The sequence below is a fragment of the Rosa rugosa genome, chromosome 2 (assembly GCF_958449725.1).
Source record: "Rosa rugosa chromosome 2, drRosRugo1.1, whole genome shotgun sequence".
Classification (NCBI taxonomy): Eukaryota; Viridiplantae; Streptophyta; class Magnoliopsida; order Rosales; family Rosaceae; genus Rosa; species Rosa rugosa.
Window position 1 is genome coordinate 59,710,777 of NC_084821.1, and position 24,700 is coordinate 59,735,476.

Here is a 24,700-nt window from a genome sequence, read left to right on the forward strand (position 1 = left end):
ATTATAACGAAAAACAATTATTACAATTAAAACGATAATATAATTACTACATTATTTATAAAGACATATTTTACTATAATGTATCAACAAATTAAATGATTTGGGTGTGTGTGTTTGGTGGGGTGGTAAGGCTTTGGTCTCATATATAAGAGGTCAGGAGTTCGAGCCCCATCAAGGGTGGGAATGGGGTGGGGTTTTTTTTAAAAAAAAAAAAAAAAAAAAATTAAATGATTTATCAAAAAATATAAAGTTCATAATTTTAATAAGAAAGTATCCCACCGTTTTACAATAAAACTCAATAAGTACAAATATAAATATCGTGGTAATTACATCATTATTTATCAACTAATTAATTTAATTATAACGAAAAATAATTATTACAATTAAAACGATATTATAATTACTACATTATTTATCATGTAATATTTTACTATAATGTATCAACAAATTAAATGATTTATCAAAAAAATATAAAGTTCATAATTTTAATAAGAAAGTATCCCACCGTTTTACAATAAAACTCAATAAGTACAAATATAAATATCGTGGTAATTACATCATTATTTATCAACTAATTAATTTAATTATAACGAAAAATAATTATTACAATTAAAACGATATTATAATTACTACATTATTTATCATGTAATATTTTACTATAATGTATCAACAAATTAAATGATTTATCAACAAATACATACCTCATCAACCGCATTCGAACCGCTCTTGTACCAATTTTTTGCTTGCCTTAATGCACAATGCCACTCAAAGAGTTCAATCTTGTGTACTTTCCACCTTCCCTGCAAAGATTGGGCTGATCGGCTCTTGGGCCAATTTGCGTCAAAGTGGCGCTTCACGCGCAACCATAATTCATTTTTTTTCTGATTTGTGCCCACAGCCGGACATTGGCTTACAACTTTCCAAGACTTGCACAATTGAACATCTTCCTCATCCGTCCATCTCCTTTTATCTTGGGTATCTTCACTTTGATCTCCCTCTTGTCCGGCCACTGGACGTGTGTTTCCCCTTTGTTCGACCATAGTGGATAATGAAAAATATGGATGATGAGAGCTATATGAAGAGGAGGAAGGTGTAACTATGAACTCTAGTATTTTGGGTGTGAGATGTTAGAAAAAATTGTAGGTATTTATAGAGAAATTTTTGGTATGATTTTTAGAATTTTTTACATATTTTTTTTTGCCCGTTTTCTTACCGTTACCTATATTAGATTCATATTAATTCCTAGCCGTCAGATCCATTTTTGCTGTTGATTTGGTCGGCCCAGATTTCTTGACCGTTGGGTTAAATTCCCAAAGCAGCCAACGGCTACTTGCCACGTGCCATGCACTGCCATTAATTGTCGCTACGCGACAAAAAACTGATCCTCCTGCTGTGATTGCTCCGTGCTCTTCACGGCCTCTCTCTGGCGCGTCTCTCTCTGCGCTGGCCCATGTGACGTCAGCCACGATCGACTGTGGGCCGAGGTGGTAGCAGGCCAAGCTTGGGCAAGACAAAAGCCATGGGCTTGGAATTTTTCTTGCCCTTGGTCAAACAAAGCCAAATGCTGCCCAGGCAAAACAGGCCCGGTGGAGGGGAAAAAAGGAGCTTGCCCAGTCAAAATCAAGGATTGCTGAGGTGGTGCCCGGGCAAAAGAGCACCGGTGCACTTGCTCTAATGAACCAAAGGCAAAAGCCAATTCGTCTTGCCTGTAGGCCATTACTTCTCATCAAAATTGCCGTTGCACTCAAATTTTTCGATGCAGCAGTTAATGGGAATTGCTTTATTTTAAATTTAAATCATATTACAGCTTTTTTTCATTTCAAAAAAAAAAAAATTTTAATCATATTACTAATTAGTTTACTATGGAATATTTAATTACATTCATTTTTGATGATATCTATATTTAATCCCAATAACTTGAATGCGACCTGAACATTTCATCTTTTTATATACTCGTTGTAGTTGATATGTCTTATTTAGCATCAGCTATATATCCTTATATATCATCAGTAGTCTTCTTTTCTACTTTTAAACAATATTGTATGTGGTATTCCTGAATAAAAATGAATGCCTAGATTACACTACTTGAGCTAATCTCGATTGAAGACTTAATAATTGACCGCAACTCAATCAATAGTTAACAACGGAGTCTAGTAATTAACTTACCAGAACTAGAAACAGAGTCAGAATTTGAAAATAGTTGTCACGTCCCGGATTAGGTGTTAGTAGATTTTAAGCATCTAACCCCGAATTTGAGGTGGATGTGAGTGTGACAAAGTAGAATGTAAATGAGCTCTTTCTTTTAGGCTCGTCAAATCCCTTTATGGCTCGACAAACTTTTAATACTTCTCTGCAAAAGATATTAAAAATGAGTGGGTGAGCAAAACCACGCGCTTAGTAAGTAAAATATGTAATATGCTAGTGAAGGCTGTGAAGCCATGCAGTTTTATGCGTACCATAAAAATAATATATAATATCACAAATAGCATTATATCTCATCATCCATTCTTATTGGTTATTCTGCAATTTTGTGATCCCCACAGGCACCTATATTGGCAATTTTCGCAATATACCTCCGTGTGATACATTCTCATGTCGGCATAACCAATCAAGAAGTTCACATACTCCATGAATAATCTCAACCACCAAAATTAGTTTAATATATATAAAATAAATCCCATCTCAAGAACAAACATGCTTCACTTCAAAAAGAGAGAAGAAGGTTAGAAATGAATGTGAGATTTATAATATACCGGCCTTCGTGTGATACATCCTTAAGTTGGCATAACCATTCAAGAAGTTCATGGGTAATTTCAACAACTAAAAAAAAAAAAAATACAATAAATCTCATCTCAACAATAAACATGGTTCACTTTAAAAAGAGAGAAGAATGTTAGAAATAAATGTGAGATTTGTAATACATTACATAACCCATTCACCTCAACAATACGAATCGCCTCCCAAAATACCAATAAAAAACCGAGCCTCCTAAAATGAGTCTTCTAGAATTAACTATCCAATCTTACTCAAACCTCAAAAAATGGTAATAGGGTATCAAGAAGAATCCGTAGCTTTTCGCGGATTCAAAATCAGAGTTACGAATAAAAAAGGGCTAAATACTAGTTACTACCTTGTAGTTTAGGTTCAAAATCAATTCAGTCCCTGGACTTCCAATTTCATCAAAAACACCCCTGGACTATCATTTCTCATCCAATAGGTCATTCTGTCATGTGTCCGTGAGATGAAGCCGTTAAATGGCTGACGTGGCATGCCAACTCAGTTCAAGTGGGGCCCACATGGAAGGCAAAATTCCAAAATTAACCCTGCTATTTTCTAACCGAGATTACACCCACAATCCCTATTACACGACCTCTCCCTAAACAAACAGATCAAAAAAAATCTTTGCAAACTCCAGAAACCAAACTCTTTTCGTTTGAATTTGTGCGACACCCAAAAAACCCAGAAGGCTGATTTGGGTGAATGAATTCTAGGAAGTTATAAACTAAATAGACCAGAATATTCAACCTAAGAAAGCTGCGCACTACCAAATTTGACATCACAAGAGGAGCATTTCAATTGATTCTCGTTGACCTGCTCCTTGTTTGATTTGAATCTTTTCACTCTTGTTTGAAGAATCTGACAGTTTTTTGCTACAAATTCACCACCTACATCACAATCTTAAATCTCAACGAACTCACACAAACTGATTAACAAAGGCCCATTTCAATACTGAGCTCAAGCAACTAGTATATTCATTAAAATTGACAAATTCCAAATACCCAGATCAAAATCATGAATGTATGTAAATCCCAAAGAGAAACAAACCAGAAAGGAACTGAAGCAATTTATTGGATAAAAGGGAAAAGTTGGGTCTTTTGAAGAAGGGGACTATGATCGTACTTGAAGCAGAGGCACCGCTGGCAATTGCAGAAACGCTTACAGACAATGTTTGCAGGCAGCGTATTTGCGCCGCTCAAGGTGTCGGCTTGGCACTATTTCAGAGTTTGCCCAGCACTTTCTCTTTGCTTTTGGGTCGAAGAATCGTGCCCTATCTTCGCTGTTACTGCTACTATTGTTACTGCCACCATGAGAACGATGAGGATGATGAGGAACCACTCATCTCTCTCTCTCTCTCTCTCTTGGTGATTGGTTTATGCAATTGTTCTCATCGTTCTTCATATGTTATACACACTTAACAGTTTATGTGTTTGGAGTTTTGATTTGGGACTGTGTTTGTTTAGGGAAGAGCTCGCGTAATAGGGACTACGGGTGTAATCTGGGTTAGAAGAGAGCAGGGTTAATTTTGGAATTTTACCTTCCATGTGGGCCCCATCTGACCTGAGTTGGCATGCCAATCAGCAATTTAACGGCTCCATCTAACGGACACATGACGGAATGACCTATTGGATGAGAAATGATAGTCCAGGGGTGTTTTTGATGAAATTGGAAGTTCAGGGACTGAATTGATTTTAGAGCCAAACCGTAGGGTAGTAACTAGTATTTAGCCCAATAAAAAATTATGATCTACTGAAAGTACAAAAATAAAATATAGAGAAAAGCTAGAGGGAGAGAAACTCTCTCGTAAACAATGTGTGTAATGCCCCGTACCTTAAAGTTTTTACTAGTTACATTTTACCGTGGTTGACCGAAGAGTGACTTTTTCTTTAGTCCGGTAAATTAGGAAATTTATTTGAGAATATCGTAGTATACGAAAAATCGAGTTCGGGGACACATAGTTTGTTTAAATCGGAGTTGTTTTGGGGAAGTTGTGGTAAAAAGGGGAAGTTACTATTCCTAGCATGGTTTTTTTTTAAAAGGTGAGTTTCTATTTGTGGAAAGGAGAAGATTAAAAACAGAAAAGGAAGAGAGAGAAATCGGGAAACCCGATTCCAGCTCCCCCTTTTTCCGGATTCGGCTTCTCTGCTAGAAAAGAAATTGCTAAGATATGCTTGGATATCATTGTGAGCTCGCCACGTCAGCCTCACTCGATCTAATGGCTATTAAATTGACACCAGAAAAAGCCATAAACCTCACAAACGTCGACGTAAGTACGTTAACGTCAACACTGAATCTCCAGATCTGGTTCGTCTCCTCGCATCTCCCTCTCTCTCTTCGTCCAATTTCCTCCTTCCCCTCACCATCTAGTCGTGAACTGAATCGAACAAGATCATGGTGGAAGTCGTTGGAGCTGAAGAAGCCGATGTCATGGTCATGGTGAAAGTACTGCTCGACGGGAACCGGAACAGGAACGTAATCGTAGACTTGGGCGTGTATTTCAATTTAATTGATTTGGGTGTATTTCCATTTATTGGATTTGGGCGTGTTTTGTTGGGAGGTTGTAGGAATGAATTCTATATTGTTTTGTTGATGCAGTAGATCGAATTTCAAGATTTTATTCATGGAGCTGAGCTGATAGCTTCAAATGATACACTTCTGTTTGATAGAATGTCTGTGCAAAATCTTAATCTCAAATTCTGTCTTTTGTAGGGAGGAGGTTTTCCAAGTTGGTTGGAATCCGAAGAATGAGACTATCTTAGCTTCTTGTTGTCTTGGCAGGAGACTGATGGTGTGGGATCTTAGCAGGTAATCCCTTAACCAACCAATTGCACTATTTCATTTTATTACATAGGAAGAGGAGATATTGACGTTATCATTTGCTGTTATACTAGATATCAAAACATTTTAAGTGCCTGTTTTTTTACAAAACAATTTCCTGATTTCATGCATGTATGTAGGGTTGTGAATCTATAGCATTTAGTGGTTTGGTTAGTAGCCCAGATGGTAAGAACAATGATCGGTCTGGACAGCCAGATCAAGTGAACTGTGTTATAAGAGGGAGATATGTTCACAAAAGAAAAATAAAAATTGTTGCGTCTTATTATGAATGTGGTTAGAATACTTTGATAAGTAGAAAAAGCTAGACTGTTGGTTCCAGTTGGGGGTTAGGATGCTGGTTCATTGATGAGGACATCATTGTCAAACCATTTTGGGTTTATGAGTGGAAGAAATGGAAAAGGAGAACATCTAATTCGCTGGATTAATTGAATTCAAATTAATTACTAAGTTTTAGTTACAGAACATCTAGTTCATCTCTATCCATATGGCTGGATCTAATTGATCTTGGAGCCATAAAGTTTCCTCTATTAAGTCTTGTATGCTTCAGCCTCACAAGTCTAAGTCTCATCATTAATTGAGTCGTAACTGATAGTTAATGGGAGTGTAAGTGCCTTTTGTCAAGTCATGGTTTGATGAATAAATTATCAGAGTTTCCTGAGATGGGATTTGTTGATGTGAAGTCTCGTAGAGCTTCTAATTCTTGTTTTCTATCCCCTGTCCTATTGTTTCTGTCCTAGTTTGCTCCTAATATTAGAGGTTGCTGATCTTGGTCTCTAAGGCAGTAGGTATACTGCACCACTTGTAAAAAAACCGAGGCACATGAAATGGATAGTAAAGGATAAAAGGGACAGGAAGAAACAGAAAAGAAAAGGAAAAAAAAAAAACAGAACAAAAAAGAAAAAGTAGCGGCCTTAGACAACAGACGAAACAGTAGGCATTATCCTCTTTGTATTGAAAGGCAATGTATATGATCAAGGCTTAAACTTTTGAAGAAACATTGACAGTTCGATATTGAGCAAATATGACATTATTGTAAGGATAAATTATGCACAATTTTGTATTTTCAAAATCTTGGTGCACATGTAGATGACAAATCCATATACATCCAGCAAGAGAGTGAAAAGTATCATTACTGTTACACATGTAGATAAATTATTGTAAGGATAAATTATGCACAATTTTGTATTTTCAAAATCTTGGTACACATGTAGATGACAAATTCATATAAATCCATGTATATGAAATTCAATCGAATTTAAAAATCATGAAGTCTATGAAGCTAATGTTATTCATCTTCACCTTATCAGGTTTATCATGCTCATGTTGTCAGTGACAATTTGTACAAGAAGCCATGCATGTTGTTGTAGGACTCGCTTTGATCTCTACAATGAAAGATCCCGTGAACGAATGAAAATTAGAGCACAACATGTTGGTTGAGATATGGAAGTGGAGCTGATGATGTTAACAAATAGTCTCTTTTTCATTGTTGAAGGCTGTTGGGTTTTTGGTGAAGGTGTAAACTTTTACTTTTGGCCATGACGGGTCAATTTGGAGTGAATTGTTAAGTTTCTATGTATGAAAAGATTGTGCAGGACTCCAATTTGGAGTGAATTGATATGAAAAGTTTCTATGTATGAAGAAATTCTGCAGAGTATTATTTACATGAATGAGAATTTCATTTTTTATATTGACTTGGCAAATGACCAGCCATGTTATTCAAAGTTCTCAAGCTTCTTTAAGTAAAGTAGACAAGCAAGAAAAAAAAACTCACATTGATTGTAATTGTAAGTATTCGAAAGATGAAAACAGGAGAGAATAATTCAAATTGAGGTGTGTGATTGCCTATAATAATCTTTTCAACATCTTCAGTACCCATTCAAATTATTAGCAATTATGTCAAATGCCCCAGAACAAATTCCCAGACCATCATGCAGATTGAGCATCACAAAGTCAAGGAACTCTTTCACCAGAAGTAAATCTTCAAAGTGTCCATTCATTATCAAATAGGTAATGCTTAAACTACAAAAGCACAGAGCATTGAACAGTTCCACAAACAAGCATCTTATTATATAATATGAAACTCCCAAACTGTAGAAGAAGACACCAAGCTGTACAAAGCAACGATTCTGTGATATCCTTCACCACAGATGGCAAAAAGAAGAAGAAACTAAACTCTTAAGTTCAAATAGCATCAAAGACCAATCATTCATCACCACACTATGAGTCTTTCCCATCATCTGGAAAATCTTGAGAGTTAAGTAATGCTTGGAATAAATTGGAATACACCCAAATCAATTAACAGTCTCCCACACCATCAGTCTCCTGCCAAGACAACAAGAAGCTAAGATAGTCTCATTCTTCGGATTCCAACCAACTTGGAAAACCTCCTCCCTACAAAAGACAGAATTTGAGATTAAGATTTTGCACAGACATTCTATCAAACAGAAGTGTATCATTTGAAGCTATCAGCTCAGCTCCATGAATAAAATCTTGAAATTCGATCTACTGCATCAACAAAACAATATAGAATTCATTCCTACAACCTCCCAACAAAACACGCCCAAATCCAATAAATGGAAATACACCCAAATCAATTAAATTGAAATACACGCCCAAGTCTACGATTACGTTCCTGTTCCGGTTCCCGTCGAGCAGTACTTTCACCATGACCATGACACCGGCTTCTTCAGCTCCGACGACTTCCACCATGATCTTGTTCGATTCAGTTCACGACTAGATGGTGAGGGGAAGGAGGAAATTGGGCAAAGAGAGAGAGGAAGATGCGAGGAGACGAACCAGATCTGGAGATTCAGTGTTGACGTTAACGTACTTACGTCGACGTTTGTGAGGTTTATGGCTTTTTCTGGTGTCAATTTAATAGCCATTAGATCGAGTTAGGCTGACGTGGCGAGCTCACAATGATATCCAAGCAGATCTTAGCAACTTCTTTTCTAGCAGAGAAGCCGAATCCCCTTTTTCCTTCTTCCTTCTTTCTTTTTCTCTTCTTTCTTTCTTCTCTTTTCTGCAAAACCGGAACCCATTTCCGGCGAAGTCACCGCCACCGGCCGCACTACCGGCCATTAGAGGATCTTCTCTTCCTTCTCTTGCATCTAAGGTAAGATTTCTGACTTGGGTAGCCTTGATTTGAGAAGAAATCGGTGAGGGATTTCAAGAAATGGGAAAATCGGATTTTTCTTTGATCTTCGGTTTCCGGCCGGATTCTTTGAGGGTTTTGGTTGTTGGGGAGGTGCTGAACGTGTTCCTAACCTTGTTGCAGCTCGTTTTGATCGGTGGAGGAAGATTTGAAGGTGTTTGAGACTGTGAACAGTACCGTGAACAGTAACTATCGAATTCTTGGGTTCTTGTTTAATTTTTCCGGACATTTCTACTTGAATTTGGTTGTTGCAGGTATAGAAACTGTTAGATTTAATCTATGAATTTTGTGTTAGATTTAAGGTTGTTTGGATAGTGAGTTTCCTTGGAGTTTTGATGTTGGATGTGGTTCTAAGGGTGTTAAGATTTTAATCTTGGGTTGAGAACTTGTTGTCATATTTTTAGTGATGAGTTGAGATTGTTGAGAGGTTGGAGAAGTAAAATGGGTTTCGAATGTCAAAAGAGAAATTGGAATTTTGGAAGAAAATGTTTTGTTGTTGTAACCTTGTTGGCTAATTGTTGGTGGAGAAATTGGAGAAAGAATTTGGAGATTTTGGAAAGAGAATTATTTATAATTTGGTGGTTAGTTTTAGTTAAGAAATTGAATTTGTAAGGAATTCCGAAATTCGAGTGTTGAATACTAAATTGAAGAATTGGTTGTTAGAGGAAATTTTGTGAATAACAAGCATTACTTTTCGAGGGAATGAGTTTTGATTCTTAGATTATTTTCTTATTGAGGTTAATTATATCCTGCCAATTATTACAGGACGTATTGAGCCCTCGAGCGAGGAGGACACGGGCAGGCAGCAAGATTAGATGCGTGACTCACTTGTGAGTGGACTTTTATTTTATTTAAATAATGCATGCAGCATGGTATTCAGTTTATAATGGACTGTTATTTGAGTAAATGTGGTTTTCATGGAAAGAAAAGAATTTAAGGAAAGGAGTTGGCAAGGAGGCTATTCTCGGCGCATGCGTACATTACCTAGTCGGCAGTCCCCTCTAGGTAATAGTCTGGTCGGCAGTCCCCTCCAGACTATATCCCGGTCGGCAGTCCCCTCCGGTGAGTCATCTGGTCGGCAGTCCCCTCTAGATGAGGTAGTTAGTCGGCAGTCCCCTCTAACTACCTGTGGTTAGTCGGCAGTCCCCTCTAACCACCGCCTCCTAAATCCGGTCGGCAGTCCCCTCCGATGTGTCATCTGGGCAGCAGTCCCCTCCAGTTGGCATGAGATGACTAGACAGCAGTCCTCTCTAGTTATCGAACGAGTTTTCTTGAAAGGGATATTTTAAAAAGGAATGAGTTGGAAATGTTTTGTAAATCTCGCTGCATGCCGGATTTTGTTAACAAGAAAATGGGAAAGCATTCAAGCATTGGTTTCATAGTTTATTTTAGTTTCGTCCACTCACTCTAACGGTTTTTAAATGTTTTTCCCCTGGGCCCTTCGGTTTCAAATGCCCAGATTTCAGATTTGCCGAGATCGCGTCCAGGAACTAGAGGCTTGGAAATCAGCGCTTCCGTTTTGTTCGTAGGTTATTACTTAACCTACCTTGTATGATATCGGCTTAGTTATGTAGAATTGCTCTGATAACCCCTTTCAAATTTGGAGAATGTTAATGCTTGAGAATATGTTATCTTATGGAGATTAACGTGGAATTCGTACTTCCGGAATGTAATATATACGCTTGGAATGTAAATGTTAGAATGTATCTTCGTGTGTGAGCTTAGTTTTAAGCATGTCCAGGTTTTGCAAATTTTTGGGTAGCTCATTTTAGGGGAGGTTCTGCCGATTTTTCGTCAGAATTTCCTTTAAAATGGGTCCCGCAGGCTCGTATCCGGGTCGGGTTCTGTCAATGTGTACGGAGAAATTGGGTGCTGTACGGAAGAAATTATTATATAGAGAAGATTGACTATATGTGCTCAGATTTTGTGATAGTGTCAATGTGCCATGTTGCATGCGGAGAGAATGAAAAATGATTCTTAATTTTAAGTGCCATATATGGTGAAGCTTAATTAATTAATTTGATTAGAATACATGTTCACCTATACTTGAGGATTAAGAAAGGGTGTTTCTAAATGTACCCAGCAAATATCTTAACATACCCAGCCCTAAAATATTATGTTAAATTTTCCAAATTTACCCTCAAGTAAAATACACCCAGCAAAAAACCCAGCAAACTTCTAAGCTGCAGGCACCATTCAAACCCATAAGAGAGACCATAGATGATCTGATTTTGGTTTTGAAGCGAAGAACAGAACCCATTGCAAACCCAAGCCCTGTCCAGATCTCATGCCTTTCATAATTGCCATAGCCACCTGGCCCTCCTCATCCAATCATTCTAATCAGGAGGCTGTTGCAATAAGGAAGAGAAACAAGTATGATCAAATTAAGTTCTTGATTCCTCTCATCTACGCCCCTGTTCTTCCCCTCATTCGGCTCACACTGCGAAAGAATCCGGTTGTTGTCTTGCGTTTTGGAAGTTTTTTTTTTTTTTTTTACCATTCAATTTTTTGCAGATCATGCATACAATTATAGAAATTAATCTGAAAGAACTATAGTCACAACAAGAGAGGAGAGGAGAGGAGAGGAGAGGAGGAGCAATAAAAGATCAAAGAAACCGAGTGATTCCAGTAGCTGGTGTACCCATTTGTTACAGTTAATAAAACTTAAGCAGTCTATATAGTCACCCCCTATCCATCCTTTAGCTACAAGCTGAAGTCTTATCGTGCCTTTGCGGGACCGTTTGTTTACTGCTGTGTGGTTGGAGCATTTGCTCATGGCTCTTATTTGGTGTGACGGATCTTTATGATATCGAGAGCAAGTAAATTTGCAGAGCATAGTTTGAGATATGAGGTAGCTTACACATCTTCAGCAACTTTGAATTGGTTTGCGGATTCTTTGCAGCTCAATGCTTCAATGGCTTCCAGAGTATATTAAGACAATTTTGATACTAGGGAGACGGATAGAGTCGAGGTCCAATTGCAGGAGATCAATTCCTAGTCTTGTCGACGTCTCTCGGATCTGGTTGTTGGGTTTGTAAATCAAAGCAAGGGTAAAGTTGGAAAGTACAGGACAATATTTTAAGTGCTGGGTGTATTTAGATATTTGCTGGGTACATATAGAAAGACCCTTAAGAAAACTTCTGTGCTAAGGGTTTCTCTTGTTGATTAAGTATGTGTAGATACGTTTAGTTTAATTCAGCAATCTAATCCAATTATTTGATGAGCGAGCAAAGGTAATGTAGTGGCACCTTCTCGTTTTTCGGTCTTCTTTATTATTCTAGATTAAATAACTAAATGGTCACATTTGGTAGCAATGCTCACAACTAATAGTTTATATGTTAGGGAGCTTCTATTCATACCTCTAATATTGATATTTGATTTTTTTTTTCAAGCTATAGTTGGCTTTATCAACTCATGTCAAATTACCAATAAAGACATAAAAAGGAGAAAAAGAAAGAGTTTTTTTTTTTTTTTAATTTTTAAACCTCAACCCACCCCTTTTATGATGCCAGTGAGATTTGAACATGTGACTTCCACGATGTCGATTATTCTCATAGCTAACAGGCAAAAAAAAAAAAAAAGAAGGAAAAAGGGTCTCTTCTTACTTTTACAAACAATAAGTTTCAATGCGGCAATTCGCAAAATTCTAAGTTGTGCATCGCCTATGATGTTGTTCCTTGCGCCTAGGACAGTAGGGACAGAGGAGTTTGGCACGGTGGTACGTAGATCCATGTTCTTGGAACCTGAGTTTGGGTGATCTGATGTTGTCACCTGTTGTTTTAGTTGGTTTGCTGGCAGCTAGGGAAGAACTCATGGAGTTCTTTCAAGATGGGAGATGGACTCATGAATCAATTCCACTGTCTGTGATAGTTTTTTTTTTTTTTTGGAGAATCATTGTCTGTAATTGTTGGTAGAAGAGGAAGAAGAAGATTGTGAATTTTTTTTTTCCGTCTCAAAGGTTATTTTGGGAATTTTTCCTTTTAGGTGGGCCTTGACGCGAAAAAATATCAGGTTGTCAGTGCCACGTCACCATTTAACTGCACATTTAGACGGAGCTCTGGGAATTGGACACGGAAGATGAATTTGGGAAGTGTAGGGGTACACTTGATTAAAAAAAAAGATCAGGGACTAACATGATTTTCGACCTAAAGTTTGAGGAGGCAAAGTGAAATTAGTCCATAAAATTATTATAATTATTTATTATTAAGGATGAAATACTTGTTACTCCTCAAACTTTTGCCTGAAAAACAGTTTAGTCCCTCGCCTTTCAAATTAAACTGGATAGTCCTTATTTTTTCTATTTCTCACACAATAGGTCCAAAATAGATCTAAAATGACTATTCTACCCCCAAGATCTTTATTTTTATTTTTTTCTCTCTCTTTTTCTAATTTTTTTTTTTTTTTTTCCTGGTTCTCTCTCTCTCTCTCTCTCTCTCTCTCTCTCTCTCTCTCTCTCTCTCTCTCTCTCTCTCTCTCTCTCTCTCTCTCTCTCTCTCCAAGACTATTCTACCACCAAGCGCCTCTTTTCTCCTTCTTTCTTCGTTCTTCTCTGCTCTTTTTTTTCCCCCTTCTTACTCTACTCCATATTCCAATTTAATTTAATCTAGAGCCAATCCTCCCCACAAAATTCCTCCACCTCTCCAAATTCACACTCCCAAATCCAAGAGTAACCCCATACCCAAACACAGTAGCACACCTTGGCCACCTCTTCTCCGCCAAGGCCTTCTCTGCATGCCTGAGATCGTCAAAATGGACGGTCACGATCCCGTCGCAGGACCTCTCCGTCTGAAACCACCTCACCTGGCTGAATGCCTCCTCGGATAGATCCGAGAACTCTTTGAAGCCGTGGACTACTGTCTGATCCAGAGCTTGGTGCTCGGCGGTTCTGCATGTACTCCTTTCTAGTTGGATACTCCTTCCCATATTTCTCCGTCAGCAATTTGAATCCCTCCTCGATCGGCGGCGGGCTGGCTTTTATCATCTCGCCGGACGATGAGGTTGTCGGAGACGCCGGCGGGTGCTTGGGGCTCCAGAGCGTGGAGGACCCGGGTTCGAGTTCCAGGTTGAGCTTCGTGGCGGTGGACCTCGTGAATTGCTGGATCAAATTCGGCGGGTCGAGTCGGGTCTTCAACATATTCGTTTCGTATTCGAATCTCAAACCCAGAGACCCGCTCCTCTCCTTCCCTCTCGATCTTGATCAGTACGTGAACGACTTGGGTGTTTCTGGGTGTTTAGGATCTGGGTTGTTTTTGGTTGTTTATGATCTGGGTTGTGTGTTGTTATTGCTCGATCTGATCTGGGTGTTTCTGATCATTCGTAATATGTTGGATGATGATAGTGAGGTGGCTTATTGGTGGGAGTGGTGGAGGATGAGGAGGAGGAGAGGTGGCTGAGCTTAGTGGGGACGACGACGGAGGTGGAGATGGAATTGTGGCGGTGGAGCTTCCATGAGGGGTGGAGGGGGCCCACCAAGAGCTGCAGAGTGGTAGTGAGTGCGGTGGATCGAGTGGATAAACTCGAGGTCGGATAAGAGCTGGGAGAGAGAGAGAACCAGCCAGAAAAAAAAAATAGAGAGAAAAAAATAAAAAAAGGATCTTGGGGGTAGAATACTCATTTTAGACCTGTTTTGGACCTGTTGTGTGAGAATTAGAGAGAATAAGGACTATCCAGTTTAATTTGAAAGGCGAGGGACTAAACTGTTTTTCAGGCAAAAGTTTGAGGAGTAACAAATATTTAATCCTATTAAATATTAATATATATTGTATTCGTGTGATTTTGTAAGAGAATCAAAATATGGTGACTCAAATAGCATCCATCAACCAAATTTCCAACAGAAATAATTTCAGAATACCTTAAGACTTTAAGAGTCACGTACGTGCATTCGATGCTTGAGCAAAACACAAGCATACATGGGCATGACACATTTCTCCCCAGTCCCCAGATATGACAAAATGCATGCCTTTCCCCAAATATGGCATTCTGCAGGCCTTATTGATGTTACACACATAAATTATATCAACTACACACACAGCATTTATATATGTTAAGAGTATATGTCAAAATCAATAGAGATGGTCAAAGGAAATAGGAATCCTATCCTTTACTGTAGGTAGTAAGTCATCTTTGTAAAAATTATTTAGAGAAAAACCATTATCAGTTTCCTCTGTTCTCTCTCATTGTTCTTCATCTTCTCCATCTTCAATTTAGGCTTTATTCTTAGTTTATTTCCTTCAGATTTTTACAGATTTTCTATATTCACCATGAATTTTAACAATAGACACACACACACACACACAGCATTTTCTGGTTAATTTCGTTGACCTGCAAATTTAACTGAAAGTGACTTCAGAACTAATTAGAAACAAAAAGTCAGACTAATCTGAATCTACCAATCATATTCTGTAATTAAAGACAACCCAGTTGAATATATTAGCCGTAGGATATATCATGCCAATTATAAGAGTGATTTTATTTTGACAGGCATCTAGCTTAGTATATGTCAATTAATTAATAGTCTAACAATATAACATGTGAAATTAACTAACCAACAAGAGTTATATATATATGTAGTTTAGTTGTGTATTTGGCAAGAGTTGCATATTAATTTATGCAAATAAGTTCTACGTACAACTCGGTGACAGAGTACGTTAGATCTCTTCCAAAAAAAAAAAAACAAAAAAAATTAGGTATATGCATAATATTTATGAATTGAAAACTTGTGTTGGCAGGTATTAGAACTGGGAAATATTATTCACTCTGTTGTTAGAGGGCTTTCAGGTGCTTCAAACAACACTTGCACCGTTAAAGGTCTTCAAGCTGCCTTTTGCTTCCATCAAATGTTTGAAGGCATGGGCCTTGGTGGTTGCATTCTCCAGGTACATATCCTAGGGCTGGGCATCCAAAACCGAAGTCCCGGTACCGTCCCGAAATTCATCGGTACGGGTCGGGACCAAAATCTGAAATTTACTATTTGGGCCCGTCCCGTGGAAACGGGCCCGGTACCGGTACTAGCCTAGTAGAAACCGATTGGTCTCGTCCCGTTTGAATTAATTAAATTAAATCTTTAATTTTTTATATTACTTGGTTGGTTTTGATTGGGTAATTTAATGTGGGAACACAAAGGAATGACCACACCTCACCTGATCAAAACCTTTTGACCTAAACGACCTAAGTCCCTAAGCCGCTAAACGAAGTCTGATCCCCAATTCACTTCTCTTCTCTTCTGATCGCGTATGGCCTGGCCCATGATCTCCTCGGTTGTCGAAGAAGTTGACGCCGTGGTCGCGGCAGCACTGGAGCAGCGACTTCGCCTCCTTCACGTCCAGCGACTTCGACTTCGCCTTCGCCGTACGACAGCTGGCTCACCTTCAGCCCCGACCCCCCTCAACCATCGTTTTGTTTCCCCTCCAAGTGGAACCGCAACTAGACTTGAGGCGGCGAATTTGTACACGGTCCTTGAGCTTCTCTCCTCTCTTTCTTATTCCTATTTGCGTATTCTCTCAGCTATGATGTAGGTGTGATTGGTCTATTTGGTGGCTCCCTATTGAGTAGTGCTATGCATGATTCTTTGGTAAGCTATAGTATAGTCAAGAAGAGGAAACCTATAGCATCATAGCTGCTCAGCATTATTCTGGACAATCGAGCAAAATAGTTGAGAAAATGATAACAAAGATAAATAAATCCTATTAAAACAGTTGTAATAGTTAAGAAAATGATAATAAAAATAAATCCTATTAAAGTTGGAATCTGCATGCAGAATTGGTTGTTAGGAGATGATATTGCTCAAGAGGTAGAGGAGCCTACAATTGAGAACACAGAGTTCTATGAGCAGGCTGAGAAAGGTACCTTGATCATGGTAAAGGGGTAAATGAACCTAGCTAGCTAGCTTTCATCAAATAAATAAACAAACCATGTCATTTGATCTAGTTTTTTCACATTTTGCTCATTCTTTGTTTTCCAACGCATTTTATTATCTTATACTTGCTGGTGTGTTTATTCTAAAAGTGTCTGTTGTTGCTTGTGATTGCTGCAGTATTAGTTTGTGAAACCTAGACGTATTGTAGATGGGAGATACTGAGGTTACAATGAAGTCTAAGAAGACGGTTTTTGTAACTGTTGGAACTACTAGTTTTGATGCTCTAGTGAAAGCGGTGGACACACGAGAGGTTAAAGAAGAGCTGTCAAGAAGAGGGTACACCGAGATTCTCATTCAAATGGGCCGTGGCTCCTATATTCCCTCAAAGGTACTTTTGAAATTTCGGTCCCAGCTGTTTTTTTTTTTTTTTTGCAGGAATTATGTGATTAACGTATGCTGCTCAAAATGTACTTTAAAGTAATATCATCGGGGAGGAGCTAATATTGATTAGACAAGAAATAAAATATTTTTTATGCGTAACGAATTTAAAATTTCTTCACAAAGAAAACAAATTGATCTCGAAGAATAGGGAGTTTGTATTCTTCATCTTTGATTGATTGTAGACCTCGTCATTGTCTACTAGATTGAAATTAGGATATTTGCTTGAGACAGTTACATATAATCACTTGTATTCTCTTATCTTAACACACTGAATTATCTTCCATTAATATAATTTTAAATGTATCTATGCTTCTTTTCATTTTCTTTATCAACGCCCTGAACAATTTTTTTTAATGCAGTCTGACGGAGGTGATGACTCCATTGCGGTAGATTACTTCACTTTTTCATCAAGCATTGCAGACTATCTGAGAGCAGCATCTCTTGTCATTAGCCATGCAGGTATAGTTGTAGTAATGTGTTTTATTCCTCTGGCTCTTGCTACCATGGATTTAGACTGTTAAAATATTGGCTCATACAACCTCAGATTGGAGAATCACTACTTCAGATATGTGTCTAACATTGACATTTATCTGAAGTCACATGATGTATAAATGCTTTTATGAGGACACTTTTTATATGCTCACTACTTTCACGTTGTAGATCACTCAAAACTATAATAGGAAGAGAAATTAAGTTGATTCTGAGCCCTTTTTACACTTTTGATGCTTGATATTTTATGCATGTAATTTTACTGTGGTGCAGGGTCAGGGAGCATATTTGAGACATTGCGGCTTGGGAAGCCTTTAATTGTTGTAGTTAATGAAGATTTGATGGACAACCATCAAAGTGAGTTGGCAGAAGAACTAGCAGACAGGAAGCATCTGTACTATGCTCGCCCAAAGACACTTCAACACATTATAGCAGATATGAAAGTGGAGTCCCTCATTCCATACCATCCAGGTGATGCCACACCAGTTGCCAAGCTTATCAATAGGTTTCTTGGTTTTTCAGAGGATTGATAGAAGTGTATGATTTTGTTACTTGAACTGAATATATCCATAAGATGTTAATTTTGCATAATCAAGATGGATGTTTTAGTGAAGCATAAAAATTCTCTCTCTGTGGGCATGAATGTCTAACGGACTATAGATTGGTCATCAAGGTTTTGCACTTATCATCCTCTATCTATAGTTTTGGCAGGTTTCTCAACCGAGCTTTATTCATGCAAACATTTGGTCTAGTTGTAGATGGCAACTGCAGACCTGGATACTAGTCCGAAATTTAAAGTCGTAGATGAGTGGCTGTTTAGTGGTATGTTGATTCGAAAGCTTGTAACCATGATGTGTTCCTGAATAAGATGGATGGATCAGTCATAGATGGATGAAGCAAATGAAGATTAATGTGTTGGCTATGCTCTCAACAATTTCATTTGCATACTCGAAGAGATTCATCGATGAGTTTTGATGCATCATGTTATCAGTTTGAACTTGACCCTACTTAAACTGCAACTACAGGTTACGCAACAGCTAAGTTTAGAAACAAAAGTAAAGTCATATGATACACGGTCACGGAAAGTTGCTTGATGTCTCTCTTTCGCACCCAGGAAAGACTTGAATTCAAAAGACCGGCCGAGATAAAGCGACAAGTTCCCAGCTATGGAGACAGTAATGCGGTACTGCATCTACCGTCATTACCGTGGGCAGTGGTCGGTTCGTATTTCAATGTCTCTCAGTTGTTAAGGGCAAACAAAACGAATATCTATCACAGGGTATTGCATTTTTATCTGTTATCAACTCTTTGTATGATGTTTGATGGGGGATCATGTTGGGACTTGCGACTGGAAGGAAGTGAGATCTGTGTAGTTTTAGGATCAGTATACTTTTGAGTTTTACCGACTGCACCAGCTCTATGAAACAGTGAAAAATCAAACAAAATTATTAGACCTGTGGAACTTTACTGGTGTGCAGTAGTGCAGTATTGTCTTGCTTCATATTCTCCTTGTTTTCTGGGTTCAAGCTGCTATTTTGCTTGTTTAATATGTTGGTGGCAATTATAAATTTATACCCAATTGGTGAAAAAATCGTTGTCCAAATGTCTATGCATTCCCATAATGATATAGATAATACAAATATCTAGAAGCTGGAGATTGGCTTATTATTGGCAAATAATTATCTGATGAGAATGAGTGAAAGTGGTGCAAAAGCTTCCAAGACTTTCTGATAGGAAGACAGAGACAATTCCATAGAAAGTACAAAAGAAGAGACGAATGGAGTGCGAAATACCACTTGGTATTCACGAGGGGAGAGAGAAGAAGAAGAGGAATCATGTGAAGATATATGACCATCCTACCTAGAAGGGAAACCCAACCCCCCCGTTACCATATACAACACACAACTCTTTCTTTCTGTGTCGCTCGCTGCCATTTTCTTCCAGTTTGCATTGCTCTTTGTGCTCATGGAAGTTAACACTACTGTTGCGGAAAACCATACTGATCATAAACACCACCTTTCACATTCCTCTAGCCACCACCACCATGGAAGTTTTCCTTCCAAGTTGGCTATCATTATCATCATTTCCATCGTCTTTGTCATGGTCGTTCTTGCTATAACCCTCATCATATTATTTCTCAGACGGCTCAAGTCAGCCAAAACTAGTGGTGGTGACATTGACGATGAGAAGGGCAGCTTGAACAATACAAGCTGCAGGTTCATTGCTCAAAACTCCATGAACTTCAACTCCAGCCCAGGTAACAACCACAACCCATGTTTTGCAGATTTCATTTTCATGAGCTTTCATAATGCACATGACTAATGCATTAATGCTTGAAACAAATGTTGCAGATGTGAAGGGCGGGTGCCTTCAAGGAGGGAACTTGGGAAGGTCAATGAGGACATCAGTGGCAATAATGGTGTTCTTCTTCTCAGCAACAACCCCATTTGGAATAGCACTGGGAATGCCCATTTAAGGGCATTAATTCAGCTGGGCTCCTCATCTACATGGCTTTGGTTGATCTTCTCTCTGCTGACTTCATGGGTCCAAATTTGTTACGCAGCATCAAGTTCCAAATCAAGTCTTACATGGCGGTTCTTTTGGGTGCTGGTTGCATGTCTTTGTTGGCAAAGTGGGCTTAAGTAGCTAAGATCATCATCATCATCGACCATATGTACTGTTTTCATATGAACTAGATCGATCATGTTTCCTCAAGCTTACGGAAGTTCATGATCCTTATGTTTCCACAATATCGATGTTAGCTCAAATGGATTTAAATACATAGTGGCCGGGTTGGATCAAATAGTAGTCAAGCTCATCTTTTTGTTTGTTACAGTGGAAGGCAACTGATCGATCGAACCGAACCCATTTTCTCATAACTCGAACAGTGAAGCTTATCTTTGCCATCAATAAATAAAAAATTAAGAAGAATTAATTGGAAAAAGAGCGGTTCACTTACAAGTATCCCTTATTCCCCTAAATAATTAAAATCAATCCATTTACTAATTTGTTATGATTGAAGCCACCCTCAAGTATAAGAGCTAAGTTATAGTGTAGTGAGGGTTTAGAGTAAATGATATCGTATCCAAGAGATTGGTAAATCCCACTCTAGCTAGGAAATACCTAGAGGAAAACTAGAAAGAATATGCAAATATATAATCACAAACAAAAGCTCACAAGTGAACCAAAGTTCATGGTGAGTATGTGCAAGATGGTGTGTAGAGATTTGATTTTGATTTTGAGAATGGTTTCAATTCAAATTGAAACAATGAAAGCAAGTAATGTAAATTAAGCTAAGCTAACAAGTTGTTATCAAATGGATGAGAGTAATAACTACCTAGAGACAAATTCAATTACTGGATATGTCTCAATCTTTTGCCCCTAAATGCATAAAGCTTAGAGTTTAGGTAATCAAGCAAGCAAACTAATCCTATCTCTAGGTGATTTTAGCTCACCACTCTCACATGCACACATGGTGTGCTTTGATGCTCCCTTTTGCCTAAAGGTAATCAATCTCTAAGCAAAACTTCATGTCATGGCAAACACATAACTCAAATTGATTAGGTCTAAGTAATGCATTCAACTATTGAATTAGCATGTGAGAATGATAATATGAATTTGCATTAATTTATAAACAAAAACATCAATATAAACAGGTTTGGCTAGGGCTTTCAACCCTAGCCCCAACTAGTTCACTACTCACACATAGCTAGAGACACAAGCTTCAACATTCTATTAAACATCAAATACATAAAGAGTTATAGAGTAAAGGGTGACTATTGATGATGCCGGAAGTGGTGGTGGAGGTGGGTCTCCAAGAGCATAATGTGGTGATAGTCACCTCCTTTTCCTTACTCCAAGCTCTTGATATTGGTGGTGAAATTTAGAATCTCTAAGGTGAGTTGTGGTGTTGAGAAGTGGTGGAAATGGTGGTTTTAGTGGTGGAAATAGTGGTGTGTTCTCTAGAGAGAAAATGGGTCTTGGCTAGAATGAAGCTAATGGAATGATGGAGTCAAGAATCTTGAAGATTAGGTCTTTGGCCTCTTTTAATTTGATTAGCTATGTCCCTTTGGTTCCAAGATGTGCAAGAGATGCTCTTACACCATTGTCCCCTAAATGGTCCCAAATTTGCAAGATGACAAAGGACAAGGTGTAGGGAGATGTTTGAATTTCAAGTGATGGGAGATTCTAAAAACCATGGTCCTCCTTTGCTGGAGAAAGGATCCTCCATGAGTGGCAGCTCGCCGGAAAAGTTCACCAAAAAAGTCGATTTGCAATTTTCTTCCAATCTCCGTGTCTTCTTCTCTTAGCTTCAAATAATCTCCGCATTTCAAGCCTCAAATGGTCATTTTATTCTCAATGCATGGTTTCCTACAAATAAAAGAATATGGATTAAAAAGGATAAAATAGCATGGAAGACAAATCAATTTTCATAGTTATGGGGCACAATTGCATAAGTAATTTGTGACTCAACATATATAATTAATAAACATAGGCACAATTCCTCATATCAACTCAAGTGGAGGCTTTTAACTATTTACTTGAGGTCTTGATGATAGTGACTGAGCTGGAGATATTAATGATAGAAGGAGTATCACTGGATTTGTTTTTTATATGAGAGATGCAGCTTTCACATGGACTTCAAAGAAGCAACCCATTGTGACACTTTCTCCTTGTGAGGCGGAATATGTTACTGCAACATCATGTGTAAACCATGCTATTTGGCTAAGACATTTATTGAAAGAGCATAACTTGACACAAAAGGAAGCTACAGAAGTCTGCATGGACAACAAGTCTACAAACGCTTTGACCAAGAATCTAGTGCTCTATGAAAAGAGCAAGCACATTGACACAATGTATCTGAAAATTAGAGAATTTGTGAGTACGAAGGAGATTCAACTCAAGTTTGTCAATTCAGCCGACCAGATCGCCTATATCTTCACAAAACCTTTGAAGATAGAGACATTTAACAAATTGAGAGCTTCACTTGGAGTCGGTCCAAAACCAAAAAGTCATGTTTAAGGTGGAACGTTGAAAATTAAACATGTCTTTAATTAATTGTTAATTAGTGTTTAATTATAGGGTTAAATGTGTTAGTTACATGCATGAGTTAGTGGGTGTAATGCATGAAATAATGTGTGTTTTCAACTTTTCATTATGTAAGTTAGTGAGTCAATCATAGTGTAGTGAGTTTTTATGATAAGATGTTATAGCACCCACTACCTATGTACGAAGTCATGGGTTCGAGTCACCATGGGGGTAGGAGTGAAATCCTTTGATCATCTTTATAAAATTTTGTAAAAAAAAATAAAAATAAAAAAAAATAAAAAAAATGTTATAAGTCAATAAGTTGAATGTCGGTTATGGACGTTATAGGGTCTAGAATTATTATTAGTGTACTAAATGTTAATTATTGCATGTAATCATTGTAGTAAAATAATTCCCCTTCCATAGTATTGAGTGTGTGTGATTCTCCATCTAGTTCTAACAACCTTATGGTCTTTGTTCTGAGTGATCTTGAGCTTCTTTTTTCTTAGATAGCTATATAGGCAATTAATTCATTCTCTCTCCCCTTAAAAGTTAAAAATTCATAGCAGAGCTTCTATAGAATTAGAAAGTTACATGATAATTACAAAGTTACATGAAAGAAGCATTGGTTAAACAAACCCTGGATAAAGTTGCATGCACTATATTCATCATTCATGAAGTTCTAACGAATGCCCTATTCGACCAAAAAATGAAGTAAAGAACGAAAGCAATAGTAATAATATAGAAGCCCTAGTACTTTGATATATAGAAATATATCCTTTATACATAGAACACTGAACAAACCCTAGATATATCAGAACCTTTAGGCTTAATTAGCAATACAGAAGTATACACGATCAAGCAGATTAAAAACATGGGAAAATTTTGCAAACAGTACACAAACTAAAGGCCACTAATAATTTTTATACATAAAGTTTCAAACCGAGCATTTTGGTACACGAAATCTGAAGACCTACTCACCATCTAGACACGACGTCAATGACACCGTTAGTTTCAGCGCCACCTGCCCTAATTTGAGGGGTAATTTGGTCTCTTCAAGGTATTACTCTAGGCACCCAGGCTCTCTCTCTCTCTCTCTAGGCACCCATCTATCTCTTCTCCTCTGGAAAGGTAAAAATAGGTTCTGAGATTTCTGGAACAAAGCGAAGGAGGAATCTAGAACTCTCAGTCTGGGGAAAGTAAATGAGCTACAAGGGACCAAACAAATAGTGCATTAGTAACCCACTCTGTGCAGATTTGCACCCAAACTGATGTCCAGCCAACGTCTATAAGGTCTGAGATCTCTGATGTGTTGGTCTAACCCAAAAGTAAAAACCCCGTTTTGATCAAAAACCTATTTCTGAAACATCTTCAGGATTCTCCATTATTGATGCCGAGAACATGAATTACCAGAAGAGGAAGCAAGACCAACTTTGCAAAGTTTTCCTTTTTCACATAAAACCAAAGGAGAAAAAATAATCAACTTCAGTAAAGTGGGAGCAGAGCTCTTCTTTCCCTTCAAATATTCATCCCAAAATAAGAAAGATTGGTTCTTGAAGCATTCATTCATGTCCTTTCTTCCAAGAACAAGATAGTACAATGAGAAGCACATCAGCAAACCCAAAACATGAAGAATGGCAAACAATAACAACAAACCCAATAATCCCTATCGATTTGTCCGCATAACAAAACCATAAAAATGACAAAAACCCATTGATAAATACACAAATTGTGAAATGCATATGACAAGGCATTGTTAAGAGGTTGACCTCAATCTATGTTGTAAGCTCTAAGAGAGAAAGGAGAGGTAGAAACCCTGAGCTGAGAGAGAGAGAGAGAGGAAAGTACGAGCCACTAACTATTTCAGATCAAGCAAACGAGAACCAAAGGAGGAGGAGGAGGGCGGAGCCAGCGACAAGGAGATTTTGGTGACGGGAATTCTGGGATTCTTCGATTTGGGGTTAAGGTTCTTCATTTTGGGGCTTTTCCATTCTGGAAATTTTCGGGTTTGAGAGAGACTGAGAGTCGTGGGCCTTCTAGAGGTGGTGGAGAGGTATGGAGCCGGCCTTCTGGTGGCGGCTCATCTCCGACTTGGTAAGCTTCCGGTCGCGGCGGCC

General features: G+C 38.2%; 3 protein-coding genes and 1 long non-coding RNA gene across 11 annotated transcripts; all 4 read left to right on the top strand.

Moving 5' to 3' along the window:
• The first annotated feature begins 4,993 nt into the window (after nt 1-4,993).
• On the top strand, nt 4,994-7,304 carry LOC133731171 (WD-40 repeat-containing protein MSI1-like). Its single transcript, XM_062158611.1, has 3 exons — nt 4,994-5,082; nt 5,488-5,583; nt 6,924-7,304. The coding sequence occupies exons 1-3, from the start codon at nt 4,994-4,996 to the stop codon at nt 7,051-7,053; spliced, it is 315 nt and encodes a 104-aa protein (XP_062014595.1). The 3' UTR covers nt 7,054-7,304.
• Nucleotides 7,305-8,591: 1,287 nt separating this feature from the next.
• LOC133734298 (uncharacterized) lies at nt 8,592-10,553 on the top strand. The gene is made up of 4 exons (XR_009858216.1): nt 8,592-8,731; nt 8,894-8,955; nt 9,536-9,600; nt 10,230-10,553. It is a non-coding gene; the product is annotated as an uncharacterized LOC133734298 (long non-coding RNA).
• Nucleotides 10,554-15,909: 5,356 nt separating this feature from the next.
• LOC133728929 (uncharacterized) lies at nt 15,910-18,184 on the top strand. 8 transcript variants are annotated; one of them, XM_062156381.1, is made up of 5 exons: nt 15,910-16,340; nt 16,527-16,633; nt 16,803-17,013; nt 17,426-17,525; nt 17,829-18,184. In XM_062156381.1, the coding sequence occupies exons 3-5, from the start codon at nt 16,834-16,836 to the stop codon at nt 18,083-18,085; spliced, it is 537 nt and encodes a 178-aa protein (XP_062012365.1). In that variant the 5' UTR covers nt 15,910-16,340; nt 16,527-16,633; nt 16,803-16,833; the 3' UTR covers nt 18,086-18,184. The 8 variants fall into 8 exon arrangements, with proteins under 8 accessions (XP_062012365.1, XP_062012366.1, XP_062012360.1 ...); XM_062156382.1 differs by having other exon boundaries at nt 16,527-16,625; XM_062156376.1 differs by having other exon boundaries at nt 16,527-16,611.
• A 973-nt stretch (nt 18,185-19,157) lies between these two features.
• LOC133728930 (uncharacterized) lies at nt 19,158-20,365 on the top strand. Its single transcript, XM_062156385.1, has 2 exons — nt 19,158-19,812; nt 19,907-20,365. Exons 1-2 carry the CDS (start codon nt 19,521-19,523, stop codon nt 20,029-20,031), a joined length of 417 nt encoding a protein of 138 aa, XP_062012369.1. The 5' UTR covers nt 19,158-19,520; the 3' UTR covers nt 20,032-20,365.
• The last annotated feature ends 4,335 nt before the right edge of the window (nt 20,366-24,700 follow it).

Excerpts from the sequence above, each read along its gene's own strand:
- LOC133731171 (XM_062158611.1), top strand. The coding sequence starts at position 4,994 with ATGGCTATTAAATTGACACCAGAAAAAGCCATAAACCTCACAAACGTC. Across the intron at positions 5,083-5,487 it reads ACACTGAATCTCCAGATCTG|GGAGGAGGTTTTCCAAGTTG; the intron begins GTTCGTCTCCTC and ends TGTCTTTTGTAG. Across the intron at positions 5,584-6,923 it reads ATGGTGTGGGATCTTAGCAG|GTTTATCATGCTCATGTTGT; the intron begins GTAATCCCTTAA and ends TCACCTTATCAG.
- LOC133728929 (XM_062156381.1), top strand. The coding sequence starts at position 16,834 with ATGGGAGATACTGAGGTTACAATGAAGTCTAAGAAGACGGTTTTTGTA. Across the intron at positions 17,014-17,425 it reads GCTCCTATATTCCCTCAAAG|TCTGACGGAGGTGATGACTC; the intron begins GTACTTTTGAAA and ends TTTTTAATGCAG. Across the intron at positions 17,526-17,828 it reads TCTTGTCATTAGCCATGCAG|GGTCAGGGAGCATATTTGAG; the intron begins GTATAGTTGTAG and ends ACTGTGGTGCAG.
- LOC133728930 (XM_062156385.1), top strand. The coding sequence starts at position 19,521 with ATGGAAGTTAACACTACTGTTGCGGAAAACCATACTGATCATAAACAC. Across the intron at positions 19,813-19,906 it reads GAACTTCAACTCCAGCCCAG|ATGTGAAGGGCGGGTGCCTT; the intron begins GTAACAACCACA and ends CAAATGTTGCAG.